This window comes from Xyrauchen texanus, chromosome 22 (assembly GCF_025860055.1).
Source record: "Xyrauchen texanus isolate HMW12.3.18 chromosome 22, RBS_HiC_50CHRs, whole genome shotgun sequence".
NCBI classification, from domain to species: Eukaryota; Metazoa; Chordata; class Actinopteri; order Cypriniformes; family Catostomidae; genus Xyrauchen; species Xyrauchen texanus.
The window spans coordinates 41,061,735-41,080,006 of NC_068297.1; the positions used below are offsets into that span (position 1 = coordinate 41,061,735).

At 40.3% G+C, this 18,272-nt stretch overlaps 1 protein-coding gene across 2 annotated transcripts in view; it reads right to left on the reverse strand.

The window, feature by feature from the left end:
* LOC127662501 (steroid hormone receptor ERR2-like) overlaps positions 1 to 18,272 on the reverse strand; it is a 76,175-nt gene that overhangs the window by 17,063 nt on the left and 40,840 nt on the right. For both annotated transcript variants that reach the window (XM_052153702.1, XM_052153701.1), the window contains exons 3-5: positions 17,411 to 17,527; positions 2,349 to 2,459; positions 1,136 to 1,297 (exon numbers count right to left, since the gene is read on the reverse strand). In XM_052153702.1, the coding sequence (XP_052009662.1) occupies positions 1,136 to 1,297; positions 2,349 to 2,459; positions 17,411 to 17,527 (390 nt within the window). The remainder of the gene's footprint in view (positions 1 to 1,135; positions 1,298 to 2,348; positions 2,460 to 17,410; positions 17,528 to 18,272) is intronic.

The following is an 18,272-nucleotide window of genomic DNA, read 5'->3' on the forward strand; positions in this document are numbered from 1 at the left end:
TGTGTGTGTGTGAGAGAGAGAATGAGAGTTTGTGTGTGTGTGTATGTATGTGTGTGTGAGTATGTGTGTGTGTGTGTATGTATGTGTGTGTGAGTATGTGTGTGTGTGTGTGTGTATGTATGTGTGTGTGTGTGTGTGAGAGAGAGAATGAGAGTTTATGTGTGTGTGTATGTGTGTGTATGTATGTATGTGTGTGTGTGTGAGAGAATGAGAATTTGTGTATGTGTGTATGTATGTGTGTGTGTGAGTACGTGTGTGTGTGTGTGTATATGCATGTGTGTGTGTGTGTATGTATGTGTGTGTGAGTACGTTTGTATGTGTGTGTTTGTGTGTGTATGAGTATGTGTGTGTGTGTGTTTGTGAGTATGTGTGTGTGTGTGTGTTTGCGTATGTGTGTTTGCGTATGTGTGTGTGTGAGTTTGTACGTGCGTGTCTATGTGTGCGAGTGCATGCGTGCATGTGTGTGTGTGTGTTTGTGATTAAGGGGGTCAGCATCCTCCTAATCTCCTTACTAGCTAACACACTTCATCCAGTTAATGATCACCATCATGACCACAGACCGACCACACTGAACTGAGGACGTGAACACAACGTACTGTCCCCTTCTTGAGTTTACATCTCTGTCTGAATGAAATGTTTAATTTGAATGTCTGCACTGTGTTTGTATAATGACTTTCTAATGTTCTTTTCATACACACATCATCCAGTGGCAAAACTATATGAAACATGCAGGACCATTCAGATTTGATACATTCTGACGTTATTCTCAGAATACTTTTACTGTTTTACTACCTAATTCACATTACTGTAACTTTTTTACTTTTTTTTTACATTACTGTACTTGATTGTTTAACTATTTAAAAAAACAGCAAATGAAACATGTTTTCATGTTAATGAGAATTGAGGGGTGAAATATGTGTCTGTCTTGAAAATGTTAAAAATCTTAATGGCCCCAAAGAGACTTTTTTCTATATGCAAAATATCATTTATTTTCATTTTCAAAGTAAAACAGGACCAGGACATTTTTTTAGTGTTCCTGAGAATCGTCCTTGTACGTGGTGAATGTTGTTCTCACACTGTAAAACCGATGATGCATTTCACATACATCAGATTGTCGTGAGCGGTGTCGACTGACCTGGGATGTGTTTGGCCCATCCGATGATGACGACCAGCTCGCGGTCGGCGAGGTCACACAGCGTGGTCAGGGCTTTGATGTCGCTCTCGGGCATGCTGGGGTCTGGCATGGCGTAGATCTTCTCTGGCTCCGCTACGAGCAGGTGGGACACGATCTTCGTCACTGAGGATGAGGAGACACAGAGATGAGTTATTCACGAGTATGAAATCACCCGGCACTTTCACTGGACATTTGATAAACTATCCAACATGAATTATTTGTGAACAATTAGTCTAAACTTCACTACATTAATATACACATATAAAACTGATAATACCCTTTAATGTCCGAGAACATACAGTAAATATAAATAAAACATCATTATGAGAACTTTACTTCATTAACACATTATATAATGTTTAACTGATCAGTAATTCATGTACATTTAAATATGAATCAAACTTTCATGACATTTCTAATTATTTCAATGTGCATTATTGTTATTTTAAAGTATAATGTAACAGATAATGTTTGTTAATCGCATATTCATTAATGAACGTTATAATAAAATGCAAACAATTTCTTCATCTGAACAAATACAAATGCTCAATAGTGCTGCTGTCTTAACTTCATCTGTTGCCCACATGAACAACTGCAACATAAATGCTTTTAATACTACGAATGTGTGTGTGTGTGTGTGTATATATATATGTGTGTGTGTGTGTGTGTGTGTGTGTGTATATATATATGTGTGTGTGTGTGTGTGTGTATGCATGTGTGTGTGTGTATGTGTTTGTATGTGTGTGTGTGCGCGTGTGTGTGTATATATAGATGTGTGTGTTTGTGTGTGTGTGTGTATATATATGTGTGTGTGTGTGTGTATATATATATGTGTGTGTGTATGCATGTGTGTGTATATATATATGTGTGTGTGTATGCATGTGTGTGTGTGTATGTGTTTGTATGTGTGTGTGTGCGCGTGTGTGTGTATATATATATGTGTGTGTGTGTATATATATATGTGTGTGTGTGTGTGTGTGTGTGTGTATATATATGTGTGTGTGTATGCATGTGTGTGTTTGCGTGTGTGTGTGTATGTGTTTGTATGTGTGTGCGTGCGTGTGTGTGTATATATATATGTGTGTGAGAATGTGTGTGTGTGTGAGCGTGTGTGTGCATGTGTGCGTGCGTGTGTGTGTGTGTGTGTGTGTGTGTGTGTGTGTGTGTGTCTCACATGGTCTTTTGGCTGGTGGAGGGAGTGTGAGCCCCAGGTAAGCTGTGTTTTCTGCATCCATTCTCCTTTTGTATTTCTGTCTGCCTCCTCGTACTCGATCTAAACGCACACCTTAACAAACAAAAACAATATTTACACACACATTTATTTAATCACATTTATGACCAACATTTACTGTAGTTTTGAGTGTCTGAAAGATCTAAAAAGAGTTGATGTACTTTACATGTGTGAAAACACAGAGACTCATTGTGAATAAGTCACAGAAAACCCTTCAGATTTCAAGTATTGTTACATTAAATCACGCATGAGAAATGTGAATTTATTTTAGGGCTATAATTCATGTTTTTCCCCTTACTTGCTTGTTTGTAAAAATAATAATAATAATAATAAATAAATAAATACATACAATTTTGACTTTATTAAAATCATTTATTATTATTATTATTACATTTTTTGAAATCACAAAGTTTCATTTCGGGATTTGCAGGACTAATGTGGCCAAATTCTAATAATACTACAATGAGACAAAAAACAAACAAACAAACAGTAATTATCTGAGGTGTAAATTCAGTATTTGCTTTAGTTATTTATTTATTTAGTCAGATAAGCACACAGGTGGTTCTCACGAAACATGTCAAGAAAATGTCCTGGTCATATTTAACCCAATCATTACAAAATAATAATAATGATGATAATAATAATAATAATAGTACAAATTAAATCATATTTTGCATAAAGAAAATAAAGCTATCATATCAGACAATGAAGGTTTTTTGCATTGTGAAATTATTTCTATGACAGTTACGCACATTTTACCACCACAAATTCTGATAAATGATTCCAACATTTTCTTTAACTCATCCCATTGATTATAATGATTATTCGTATTACTCTAACAAACTGATTTTTTTACTGTATTACCATATAGGCTATACATAGACTAATAATGTCTTGTTTGTTTCAAGTAAAATCGGAGCAGGACATTTTCCTGAGAGGATTCATGAGAGTCACACACTACAGTAATAGTATCAGAGTGTAAATAAATCATTTCAGCTTTAAGGGAAGGAGAGAGCCAACATATTCACAAACACAACAACACACATGCATATGAGAGAGAGAGAGAGAGAGAGAGAGAGAGAGAGAGAGAGAGAGAGGGGGGGGGGTGACAGAGGTGACATGCCTCCATATGTGAGCAGTGACTTCAGCCACAGTGACACTACACACCTGACACACATCTAAACAGATGAATATTTAACACAGGGTCAAAGAACTCACACACACACCCTTCATTACTTCACTTCTCAACCGCCACACCAACAGACAATGAACCAATATTTGCACAAGCAAAAACTGTGATGTTTCCACTCCACATTATAACAACACACTGTAAAAAAACATCCTGTTCAATTTACGTTAATACACTGGCAGATGAGGTTGCCATGAATTCACCGTAAACAATACGGTAACCACATTTAAGGCTTTAGAGGATGTCATTTTGATGCCTATATGTTTTACGGTGCATTACCATTGTTTATATTCTTAAATAATAAACTTGATATTTTAAACTTACACAAACACTAAACACAATCAGGGTAAATAATGTAATAAACATGAACTAAACTACATCATATACAACACAGAACACCTCAATGTACATAACTGATATTAAAAATAAGAAGAAAATATTCCCATCAAATATAATTAAATTAACTGGGTCAAACAGGGAATTCTGGGAACACTTGATTTATGTTTTTACCGTAATTCTAACAATAATTTACCTTAATAATTGAACATTAATAATACATGTACTCTCTTGTTAAACATAATATATATTTTTAATATTAATTATACAAAATATTTAAATATTTTTACAAACTTTTACCTAAAACTACATTTATTGTCTTTTTAAATATATATAAAAAAATTATTTAACAGTATATTTTAAGGCAACTACCTGTTAACCAATTAAAGTTTTTTACTATAGCATTTTTAAAGTCTTTTACCATTAAAATGACAAAAAAATGTACAGTGCAGGAATATAGTGTAGTCATAAACATTTATGAGCACACACACACACACACACACACACACACACACACACACACACACACACACACACACACACACACACACACACACACACACAGGTAAATCATACAAATATACTGTAATTCCAAAAATAACTCTAGCAGGAGCTGTAAATGTGTATCACCAGTGATGGTTAGTAACGGATTACATGTATAACGGATTAGGTAATCACATAAAAAAAAAATAAAGTATCATAATCATAATCAGATTACAGTTCTTTGTTTTTGATTACATTATTTTATATTAATCAGGCAAAGGCAGAAAACTGTTCATAATTTATTCCAATTCCTCTTAAATATTTGTATTTTTCATTCTAAATGAGCCGACAACAGATGTATGTTCGGTGAGTCTTAAACTGTTTTCAAAAGGAAGAGGGTGGGCAGCTTGTGTACTGAGCATCAGAACATACATGAATGTGCTTTTGCAATAACTTTTGAGTTTTTTGCTTATGTTCATTCACAGGTTTCATACATCATACAACAGCCCCAGGTGGATAAGGCAGTGGCGGTGCACCTGTGCCATCAAAACCGTCACTCCCCTCCAAGGCCTGTTAGTTGACATCGTCTCTGGCGAAAAAGGCCTACAACACCGCTGGACAGGCTGCCTCCGCCCTGCATGCCATGGTCCTTCTGCAAGTCCACCAGGCCAAGGTATCAAAAGATCTGCACCTGGGTAGTCCTGATCCTGATGTGCTGCCGGAACTGCGCTTGGCAACCGACCTCACCCTACGGGCCACAAAGGTCATTCCCCGTGCACTCGGACAGGCGATGGCCACCCTGTGGCTGAATTTGGTCGAGATGTGGGACTCGCTTTCTCAACGCCCCCATCACCCAGATCTGCCAATTCGGCGACACAGTTGAGGACTTTGCCCAGCAGTTCTCAGTGGTGAAGAAACAGATGGAGGCCATTCAACACACCTTGCCCCGCCGTGGCTCAAGGTCCCGCATTCCGTCTGCTCACCAAGGGTGTCCCCCTGCGGCGGTGAAACCCCAGGCAGCTCCGCCCTAGTGTAGAGCTCACCGCAGGAAGTGCACACCCCCCCGTCTCAAGCAGTCACCTCCCGGACCAAAAGGCTCACAAGTGCTCCAGAGACGTAAAACCCAGGGAGAGAGATGTCTGCCATGGAGCTGGTATCCAGACCACTCCATCCCCCAGTGGAGGGCAGGGTGGAGAATCTTTTGTTCCTTTTCTTTGCTTGCCGCACCCACATTGTCACAAAGGAAGCAGTTTCCTCACACCCTGGGGGTCTCTTAGCCGGTGCCCACATCTGCCGTTCTCACGGCGATAAGACACAGAGCACTTGCAGTCGGGCTCCCATGAACGCGAACCTTCTGCCTTCACGCGCTCAACTGCACCACACTCGTACTTCAGGCCGGCAAGTGGTGACGAGTCTAGAGGTCGTCACTACAGAATGTCCTCCTCAGTCGCCTACCAGCCCGAGGCCGGGTACGTTAGCAACGTAAGTGCTTCAAGTGCAAACAACCACCTTGGGACGAAGCAACACTCCCCAACCTGACCTCGCCTGCTCCCCCCTGCCACGAGGCCTCACATCCAGGTACGTCACACGTGATCGTCCTCTTAGTGCCCCTCGCCCGGAGCTTGGACGCGTGGTTTACACATTCCAACCTGTCACGGTGGCTGGCCAGGACCATCCGACTCGGCTAAGCGATTCAGTACGCCAGGCACCCGCCCTGTTTCAACGGCAAAAGAGATCGCAACCCTTCTGCGCAAGGATGCGATAGAGCCTGTCCCTCTAGCCGAGATGGAAAAGGGATTATACATCGCTTAGTTTATCGTACCCAAGAAAAGTGGTGGGTTGCAGCCAATCTTCGACCTGCGAGTTCAGAACCGGGCCTTACACAGACTTCTGTTCAAGGTGTTGACGCAGAAACATATACTGACATGCATCCAGAATCAAGATTGGTTCGCGGTGGTAGACCTGAAGGACGCATACTTTCACGTCTCAATATTACCCCCATCACAGACCCTTTCTAAGGGTTCACTTTTGACGGCCAGCCGTATCAGTACAAGTTTCTCCCCTTCGGCCTGTCCCCTCTCGTTTTCACGAAAGTCGTAGAGGCAACTCTTGCCCCGTTAAGGGAAGTGGGCATTTGCATACTCAACTACCTAGAAGACTGGCTAATCTTAGCGCACTTTTGAAAGTTGCTCTGTGCACACAGGTACCAGGCGGCTGGCGCGGCCTGCTCCCAGGCTAGTTACATCACTTCCCTCACTCAGGGATGTGGGGAACTATATGAAATTTTTTGAACATGCTATTTATTGCACGCAGCAGCTTGCTTGTACCTGCATCAGCAGTCCATGTAACACGGTTCAGTATTGTGGTGTTTTTAGATTGGGACCCCTAGTGTCACTACATCGACACAATGTTGAGTGAGTGGCAGAAAGGGAACGTCTCGGTTACTGTCATAACCTCAGTTCCATGATGGAGGGAATGAGACGTTGTGTCCCTCTTTCCACAATGCTGTACTAGCCACTGAAATGGTCGAGACCTTACTCTCGGCTCCTCAGCTCAAAACCTGTCCGAAGAGATGCATGCTTCCCTCCTTTTATACCTGTATGTTCGGGGGAAGGGCATGCAAATTCTGTTTGCAAATTCTCATTAGTCTTTTCTCAAAGATTAGAGGTAACCGAGGCTCTCAAGAGAGACCCCTAGTGTCACTACATTGACACAATGTCTCGTTCCCTCCATCAGGGTTTTTGGGTGAACTATTCCTTTAATCAATAATAGATCGTTAAGTAAGAAACATTCCAGGTGTTTCTTCATCTCTCTCTCTCTCTTTCTCTTAAATCTGTCTGCTGGCTAAATGATGTCATCTCAGTACAACTACACTGACTGTCAAGACAAAGAGAAGATGTTCATTTAGCAGGGAAATTCAGCAGAAAAATCTGTGTGTAAATGCTTTGCATTTTCAACATTTCTCTGAAGGTACAACTGCAGTATATTAATCGTTAATTGCATTTGATGTAAATTATAATGGCCATTTCATTAAATATGAGCGAACGAAAGCGCAACAAAGAGCAGCAACAACAAACCACAGTATCTTTTTTAGAAGTCGAATCAGGAGATTTTTTCTCCTTGTACAAATTATTTGATTCCCTAGAAACAGAAATCTGATTAGGATTGTCTTTCAATTTCCTGACACTGACAACCCACTAACCTAATTACCCGCCGGTCCCCGTGGTCCTACTCTTCCCCGCAACTCCGGGAGATCATTTGATGGCTGCGAAGTCGCAGTGAAATCTCTTTTCTCCTAAGTACAATTTAAATATTTGACTGATAATCACAGACAGAGGGGAGTGAGATAAAATAATTGTAAACAAGATTAGATTGACTAAACACACCGTAAATATCATTTCTCTACAATGGCCCGAGTTGAATTATCTATGTTAGTTTTACTGCACACTTAAAAGACAAATAAATAAAACTCATATTCTCATTTTTTGTCACTGTATTGTTATTGAAATTGATTGGCAATTCATTTTAACTAAACATTTTTACAGTATGACAACAAGTTCTGTATGTTAATATGAGAACTTAATATGTTGTGTATAATGAAATAAAAATGACAATATTTTTTACAGAATTTCTTATCTTTGTTAATATTAATTTGTAAATTAATGTAAATTAATTCATAATGCATTAACCAATGTTATCTTGTATTACATGTATTATATGTCGAAATTTAAATGAATATTAAATTAATGCTGTAAAATTACTTTTTTAGATCATGAAAACTAATGTTTTAACAACTGTTAAAGTATACAACCTGATTGTAATTTTGCACCAAATTTAGTTTACACTAACAATGGTAAAACGTCATTGCAAATGCAAAATAAGTTGACTGTTTAAAGACAACACGTTTAGTTGTGCTCATTAGGATAGAAAATGCCATGTGTGCTGTTATACATTTATGAAATTGAAATATGGTCCCTTTCTATGGGTATCGCATTTCTTTTAATCTCTCACAAGTCGCAGAGTCCACTGTTAGACTCGGGTTAAGAAACGCTCCATGAATCACTCCATGTCACGTGCTATTGTCAGCCATTGCAAAGCCAGTGTGAAGAATCTGAGGTACATAGGTGTCTGTCTTAATTAGAACAGTAACAAGTTTAATTAAACAGATGCTGACAGGAATTAAACCCTGGCACTATCTAGTCTCCCATTACAACCAGAGCAAGAGGATCAGACAGAGAGAGAGAGAGAGAGAGAGAGAGAGAGAGATGGATGTCTAGAACACAGATTGGTTCAGCATGATGACTCTGATCAAAATACCACCCATATAGCTTCATTTATGTAGTAGGGCATAAGAAAATGTTCTGGTCATATTTAACCATAAATCAATAACAATAAATAAAGAATTAATAAAAAAAATTACATTTTGCATAAAGAAAATTAAACAATTAAGGACCATTCCAATTTTAGCATTGTGACATTATTTTTAGCACACTAAATCACATTTCCCCCCTCAACTCTCATTACCGTAATGCGCTCGGATGTTGCAGCAAAAATGTGGCTTTGGTTTCTGACTCAAAAAAATGACGATTTTGGACAATTCTCATCAAATGCTGCATCAGAGATACCAGAATGATCATACTGTGAATTCAGCGGCAGAGGTCGAAAGTTGCGCTGCTGAAATCGGTCTGTGATTACAGAAATTCAAACCACTCCCCCAGTGGCCGAAGCTGGAAGTGTTGTTGATCGTTTGTGCTCGTGTGAGCTTCAGTTTCTGGAAGAAATGTCCACAGAGTGTCGCCAAAAGCGAGTTGTATTTTTTGTTGTAAATGACGTAATACAGTCAACAAGAATGCAGATTTTATTAACCTTACTCCCACAACCTTAAACCTAACCATCAGTAGAAGAAAAATGCCATTTTAAAGCAAAAATGCAACCTTTAAATCGCGCTCAACATTGTTTGAGTGTAACTAATTACTTTGCGGTTTACACAGAACCAGAACCCACATTGCTCTCAACGGCAGACTAGCACCTTGCATGCAGCTCTGCCATCATTGGTGTGTGAGTGTGTGTGAATGGGTGAATGAGTCACAGTGTAAAGCGATTTGAATACCACTAAGGTTAAAAAGCGCTATATAAGTGCAGACCATTTACCATTTCTTGGATATTGCGGTCAGTAGCGCCACAAAGAAAGGTGAACACATTTGAAATGATGCAGAAATGTCTGATGGACGAACGTTGGAGGAATGGGTGGCTGAATGTGGAGGATCTTTAATGAAACACAAGAGTGTTCATCAGTGTAGTCACCAAACACACTTATGGAGGAGAATGTGCTTTACATTGCTGACCGTCACTGGTTCAAAGCAAATGGATCTCGAATGTCGTTTCATCAAAGCGAGCATGGCGGTACAAGTGAGAGAGTGAGAGAGGGATTAGTGCCAGCGCGGAAGGCATCTGACCGTGGATTAGCCCTCGGGCCCGTGACTGGGCATGGGCCAGCTGACCCGAGCTCCTTTTTCTCTTCCAAAACAATAATCCTCTCTGGAGCAAATCCCCTACAAAAGGACCCGTCTGCACCCCCATCACTGATTCATTTGGGGGTCACTGGACTTGGCAGGGGCCCTTATTTTTGGTGCTCTCACCTGTTCTGGGTGCCTGTCATCTGTGCGAGGGGAAAGTGTCAGCATGGCTGAAATGGTTGGCAGTGGCTGAGGGAGCTTAGGCTCACCCGTTTTTAGCTAGGAAACTCACGGGGCCAAGTTCTAAGACCACAGCCAGCTCTGCCTTTCATGGCTGCCGTCGAAATCGCCTCCCGTCAGCACTATTTCAAAGAGCCCTGGGTATGGCAGCTCGTGGGTGCAAGGCATGGTATTTTTCCTCACGAGCGATGATGAGCAAGAGAAACTGAATGTAGAGCCGACAAATGGCCCAAAATACCTCTGCAATCTCACCCAGAACCCACAAGAAACACCTCCCAAAGATGGTGGCCACAAAGCAGTAAACTCCTGCCAAAAGGTCATTCAGTTGGGCTTGACAGTATAAAACAAATTAGTCTGTACAATCTCAGAAAGTTTTACTTTGTATACAGTGGGGAACAAAATGACCACTACTAGTGAATTATTATTATTATTATTATTTATTATTATCAGCATAACAATCTGAGTGAAAATTTTAATAAAAAATGTTTTAACGACAGCATACACTGGGGCTGACATGAACAAAACCTGATAATAATATTATGCAGCATGCTTTCAGATTGTTCTGAAGAGCTGGACAGTGTTCACATGATCAATTACATCTTTACTTTAATTATATCTGATTTGTGAAATACTCCATTATTTTACATTATAAATTAAATAGAAATTTGTCAAAATCCCAGAACTTTATTTTTATTATAAAATAAGAATTTTGGAATGGACTTTTTGTCTTTATATACAAGGACAGTAAGACAGGGGAAGTGGGAGAAGTGGATTGCTAAGTGAATTATATATATACATACATACACTGATCAGCCACAAAATTAGAACTATTTACAGGTGAAGTAATCAATAACATTGATTATCACGGTACAATGGCACCTGTCAAGGGCGGGATATATTAGGCTACAAGTGAACAGTCAGTTCTTGAATTTCATGTGTTGGAAGCAGGAAAAACGGGCAAGCGTAAGGATCTGAGCGATCAAAATATGAAGGCTAGATGACTGGGTTTGAGCATCTCCAAAACGACAGGTCTTGTGGAGGCCAAAAGTGGCCCAAGGAAGGACAACCGGTGATCCGACGACAGGTTTATGGGCGCCCAAGGCTCATTGATGCGCGTGGGGAGCGAAGGCTAGCCTGTCTGGTCCGATCCCACAGAAGAGCTACTGTAGCACAACTTGCTGAAAAAATTAATGCTGGCCATGATAGAAAGGTGTCAGATCACACAAAGCATCGCAGCTTGCTGCAGATGGGGCTGCATATCCGCAGACCGGTCAGAGTGCCCATGCTGACCCCAGTCCACCGCTGAAAGCGCCTACAATGAGCACGTAAGCATTTGAACTGGGCCATGGAGCAATGGAAGAATCACAGGTGGCCTAGTCTGATAGATCACATTTTCTTTTAGATCACGTGGATGGTCGGGTGCATCGCTTACCTGGGAAAGAGATGGCTGCAGGATGCACCATGGGAAGATGGCAGTCTGGCAGAGGCAGTATGATGCTCTGGGCAATGTTCTGCTGGAAAACCTGGCATTCATGTGGATGTTACATTGACACGTACCGCCTACCTAAAGATTGTTGCAGGACCACGTACACCCCTTCATGGCAACAGTATTCCATGATGGCAGTGGCCTCTTTCAGCAGAATAATGCACCGTGCAAAAATTGTTCAGGAATGGTTTGAGGAACATGACAAAGAGTTCAAGGTGTTGACTTCAAATTCTCCAGATATCAAACCGATTGAGCATCTATGAGATATGCTGGACCAACCAGTCTGATCCATGGAGGCCCCACCTCGCAACTTTCAGGACTTAAAGGATCTGCTGCTAACGATTTGGTGCCAGATACCACAGGACACCTTCAGAGGTGTATGCACCTGTGGTATGCACCCGCTAATGCACCTGTATGACCCTGTAGATGGACACACTCCACCTGTGTTTCACATGGGTCAACTTTCTACAGATTATTTTTACTTTGGATTTGGCAGGAATATATTTTTTTCCCCTGAACATTAATACTGAACAGTACCGAAACCGTGACCCTAAAACAGTGATCCAAACCGAACCGTGAGAAATATGACCCGTTAGACCCCAAATATACAGTATCTATGTATATTTCTTTCTTTATTGAGTTCTGGCTGTTGTGAGTGTATTTATAATAAAAAGCATTTGTAGATGTGTGATCATCAGCCATGTGTCTCCCTGTAGAGATGATCTACAGTGTGTCGTCCTGGTACAGAAGTGATCTGGCCGGGATCTCTGGTGGAAACACATGTTCACGCCTGCAGTAATCCTCTCACCTGTTCACACGAGAACTCGAGGGAAACAACTGCCCGACACACAGTTTACACCCACAACCATGTGTCTCAAAGGAATAATTCACACAAACATGAAAATTCTGTCATCATCCACTCATTAACGTCATTTCGCCCTTTTGTTATTTTATTGCTTAAAATGAAAGTGGATAATGATCTTTACAGCCTACAACTTGTACGCTATATTATCCTTCAAGTCTTAGGATGCCATATAAAAGCATTAGGCACATCACACCAGGTTTGACACGTTTAGTCATTAGTCCTCACATCTCACATAAATGAGCACATTTAAAAAAAATTAAATGAGAGGTATTGTGGAGGGGAAGCTAATCAGTTGAGTAATGATTTAATGCTTCATTTTCATAAAATTAAAACAAAAATCTGTTTATTATGAAAAGTTTGTTACATGCTGATTAATGAAGCTACATTTTATTCTTTCTTTTTCTTCCCAATTTGGAATGCCCAATTCCCAATGCGCTCTAAGTCCTCATGGTGGCGTAGTGACTCGCTTCATCCGGGTGGCGGAGGACGAATCTTATTTGCTTCACACCATCCACCGCGGCATCCACGCCCAACTCACCACACACCCCACCGAGAGCGAGATCCACATTATAGCGACCACGAGGAGGTTACCTCATGTGACTCTACCCTCCCTAGCAACCGGGCCAATTTGGTTGCTTAGGAGACCTGTCTGGAATCACTCAGCACATGCTGGGATTCGAACTAGCTGGTGGTAGCCAGCATCTTTACTCGCTGAGATATCCAGACACCCCTAAAGCGTTATAGTCTCAATGCGGCACGTTAACTTGTCCAGACACAGACCTGGTTTAGCTGAACCGGCTGAATCACATATCAGACAGACGAAGACAGTTTCACTTTACTTCATTTTTGTTTTCTGCAGTGTGTTTAGCTAAAGATGCCAGTATCTGTAGCGGTGTCTCTGCTACTGTTGTTAAAATAGCCACACCTGCAACTCATACGTACAGTTAATTATGCTTTATGCGCCACCTCGTGTCTGTAGCGGCGGGGAGAGTGGCAACGCGAAGTGGAGCGGGAATAAAGTGAGTAGTGCTGAACGTGATTTATTCCTTCTCTGTGGGCGAATACACGTGTGCTTACATAATCACTTAGCCAGGTGTCAGATAACTAGTCCGGATTTAATTGTCCTTCGGTCCGGATCTGGACCAGAGTCCGTCAATTGAGTGCCCCAGCTCTATAGTATCCGTTGCTGTCTTCCCAGCTCCGATTCACTTCCATTGATCACAGTCGTCCCTGACATTTGAGTCCCATTATTGATCACTTCCTGTTTTGAGGGAATGAAGCGGTTCAAGATCTCTTCCAAACATCACATGACTAAAAACATCCTGTGCTCAGACTGCCAGACCTCTGTGCCGCTGAGAAAGACTTTGGCTAAGGTTAGGCGAAATTCAGAAATTGGATCCCTTGAAATGACAGGATGTACTGAATTGTTTAAGAGAAGTTTAATTATTTCTGTGCAGTTTAGGGCTGAGTACTGATACAGAATTCCAGATTATCAAGCTCTTGATTCTGATTTCAATTCGATATGGATTGATTAATGCTCTAAATGTTTAAGTTTTTCTGTTTTATAATGAAAAAATGAATTGTTAAAGGTTTTTATTTTCATGACACAAAGAGTACTTCCAATCAGTTCCATCCCTATGCAAGACTATTAATACATTCAGAATTTCGCCACATCCTGTCCCAAGATTTGTCTTTGGTGAATCCAGCCCGACAAACTCGTCTTGAACACAGATTTGTGGTACGCCATTTAACAGAATGGAAAGTGCGGGTCTTTTCTGTCCGGGGAAGTTATAATTAGGTGAGATGACTTCATTCGTCGCACGACCATTGGCTCTGGCCGGGCATACAGTGAAGTTGGACGAGGACGGACATGACCCTCTCTGTCTCACTTTCTGTCTCCTTGAAAAGCCTGATTGATCTGGAGCTCACGTAGCGTCGTCACGGAGACAGACGCATGACCTTGCGTTGAGGAGGGACACGGAATAGCCGACAAGATGTCTTTCCATGTCCTCGTATTCATTTGCAAAATAAATACTCAAATAAATCATTTTAATAGTGTTGGGGAAGTGCAGGCTAGTTAACCTGGGTTAACACTATTAGAAATGATCTTTTATGAGGACTAGAGAAGTCAAAGAAAGAAATCTAGTCTAATCTAGTCAAAAAGCAGCTCATACGCCACAGTTTTGGTCCTTTTTAGAGCTTGACAGTATATATATATATATATAAACGAAAGTGTTTGATGATATATATATATATATCATCAAACACTTTCGTTTTATAGAAAAAACAAGCTTAGACATTCTGTTAAACGTCTCATTTTGTATCGTAACGACATGAGGGTGAGTAAATGATTCATTTCTGGGTGAACAAACAATTTTGTAGTTTGCATGTGGGGATGGATAATGCTCTTATTAAAGCATTCTAGTTTCAACCTTATTTTCCCCTTCTCTTTACTGTGGATTCATGCACTGATGTTAATATTGCGGTCTTGATCTCAATCTATTTTTTAAGCACCATTTTTTGGCCTGGACACAGGTGATTTATTTATAACAATCTCTTCCTATTTCCTGGGCTCTTATTCCTCCAGATAATATATTTGCATGAATTTTTCATCAGCTAGTAATGTGATTACTGCTTAATTTTTTCACTCTGTCTCACGCAGTGGAGAGATTCTGTTACATCATTCAGCTGCATATAGACTCAAGAGCACATCACAGATGGATTGTGGGTGAACTACAGACCATTACAGACACTCTAGTCACCTGCTTCAAACACTGCCATCCGATTCTGCCTATACGCAACTGCTCTTATGATACTCCCGCATGCACTGGAGACATTTGTATGCCTATAACATCCTCTCACTGCATTAAAGACACAGAATGGCCATTTAAATCCATGGAAAGAAGTGATATAAAGGATATAAATAAGATACAAAAGAAAAAAGAAAGACAGAAAGAAAATGGTAAAAGTAAAAATCTAGATCATCATGTATGCAGGATGGCAGGATTTTCAAAAAGCTTCCATAGGAAGCGAGCCGAGATGTTCGGAAAACATTTAGCGGATCAATACGTCGGGGGGAGCGCTCGGAGCGGGAGCTCTGGGACAGAAGCCTTTCCAGCTGGAATAATGTTACAGTTGTGTTAGTCAGAAGCTCGGATCGACCTATTCAGCATATTTCTGTCTCTCTCCCCAACAGGCGCAATTATTTACTGCCGTGCTGCTGTGGGGGTGGGGTGAGGGGTGCGCTGCGGGTCGTGCCAACAGCCCCTCAGGTCCAGCGCTGGTTTGACATGGGTCCATTGGCACGTCAAGCAGCAACATTTATGAACACCACTAGTGTGTGTCTGGCAAGCTCATCGAATCACCTGCTGCTCACACACACACTCGTGTGAAGCCTGATCACTGAGGTGCGTTCGATAAAAACGCTGCGTTATTGTCTGAGAAGACACTTTGCATTTGATTGATTTAAAGGCTGACATATGACATTACAAACTCAAATCCGACCTAATCAAAGCACTGCTGTACCGCTGGTATGACCCCAACACGTGAACACAAACACTTCTACCCTATAAAGTAATACAGGTGCAGTGATGGTATAACATGGTAACACCACAAAGGTAACCACCCCAATAATCAAAACACGTAACTAAACCCCCCAATATTTATACCATGATAAATGGAAACATGTATATGCTTCACGCTGCAACCCCCCAATATTCAAGCCAAATATACACCCTTGACTTAGTCCATCAGATATTTGTGGTGCAACCCCTGTATGTGACCTGTAAAGATGGCACTTGCATGTCAATGGCAAAAACAAGAACACAGGTGAGGTGAGAAACAAGTCTCTGTTCACATATAATCCACATCATGCCACATAATATACTAAATATTATGTGGCAAGCACAAAATGTCAGGCGAGTTAGTCAATAATAATAATAATAAATGAGATCTTTAGGGAAGTAGGTTACACCTGGGCACAGCAGGATGACTGAAAAGTGTGAAGTGTATTACAAAAATGATGTCTGATCTATTCTGGTTTTTATGTTGTTGTATTTTAACTTATGGCCATTATTAAGTGTATAAATGTACATTTTCATTAAATGTATTTCATAGATTTAATGCATTTAATTGAATACATGTATTAATTAATAAATGTTATTAGTGTACATTTTGTTCTTTTTATTATTGGTTTGATAGTAACATTGTAAAAAATCAAACATCACCTCATTAAGTAGCATCAATGTACTTTTTGATAGTAACTTGTAGTGTAGCTAACTACTTTTTCAAAAGGGTAACTTGACTGTAACTTGACTACCTTATTAAGTCACATCGGGTCAAAATCACGTTGTTAAAAGAATAAATAAAACATAAGTGGCATCTCTGTATAGGTTGCACTGAAAGAGGACGGATGCTGCGACCACTAGAACCCGGGAGCCGCCAGACTTCCCTTCAGCGTGTCAAACGCGCTCCGTGATGATTACAGTCCCTCAGAATCTACACTTCATATCACAGTGTTTTTGGACTTGTTTTAAACGGGAGAATTTTCTTTAATTAATCGTGTGTAACAGTTTTTCATATTCTTTTCATGATTCATGAAAGAAAAGTGACACTTAAGCCACATCTGTTTATAACATGCTGTGCACTAATACATCTATGAATGATGTCATCAGTTACTTATAAATGATGTATTGTATATAAGTTGCAGACCTTTCAGATGATGAAAAAAAAAGTGACTTATATTCCAGAAAACATGGTACTTTAAATTCTGAGTAGATTGTAGCTTGTCAAACTACAGTTTCAAAGTAGCTTCCCCGACACTGATTAGGTCATGTGCATTTCTCTGTGGTTTGTTGTTATGTAGAAATGGTTTATGGTGGTACATTATATCAGCATTGTCTTTTATGATGTACAGTCAGACAGCTTTGATCTATTCGTTGTGTGTCTTACCTTCCTTTAGCATGCCCACTTTTAAACACTTCATGAAGCGGCATGCCTGACAGGACTTGCGTCTTCTTTTTGTGATCTCGCACTCGTTGGTGGCCGGACAGCTGTAGTCGATGTTACCTGATGGGAGACAGACACATGAGAAGGTAAGACCATTTCTACCCCTAGATGACCTGGCCGGAGTCACTCAGCACGCCCTGGATTTGAACTCGCGACTCCAGGTGTGATAGTCAGCGTCTTTACTCGCTGAGATACCCAGGCCCCAACATCCCTACAATTCTTGAACAAGGACAACTGTGCTCATAAAGAGTGTAGCGAATTGGTGGTAATGTTAATTATTTCTTTTCCTCGACATACACATTTTAAAATGACCCTGCATATAGTAAAAAACACAGGTTTTGATCACCTAGGGTGCTTTAGTTATTAAGCTTTGATTTTATTATTTATCAGACTTTATAATGGCTGAGAGGAAAATAATTAAAAATCAACAAGGTCAAAGTTCAAAGGACACATGAATGACCATGATGGTAATGTATAATGGTAACGTTATCCCACAAAGATGCACAATTTTACTATTTCATTTTTTGTTCACAGAAAATTAGCTATCCTGCATTTATTTTACCTTTAAAATCTGAATACAGTATCACATTTTAATAAATTACTGTTAAGAAGTGTAAAATTCTGGCTTTATTTTCACAAATCCTGCTTGGTTATCAAAACATAACCAAATACAAATATACTAATGCAGGCGGTTTCAGCCGCACTGAATCCATCAGTTATCAAAAGAATGCTCTATAAATCACTTTATTTATAAAATCATCTTTTACTCAATTTGATATATTGCTTTTGGCCAAAGACACTACAG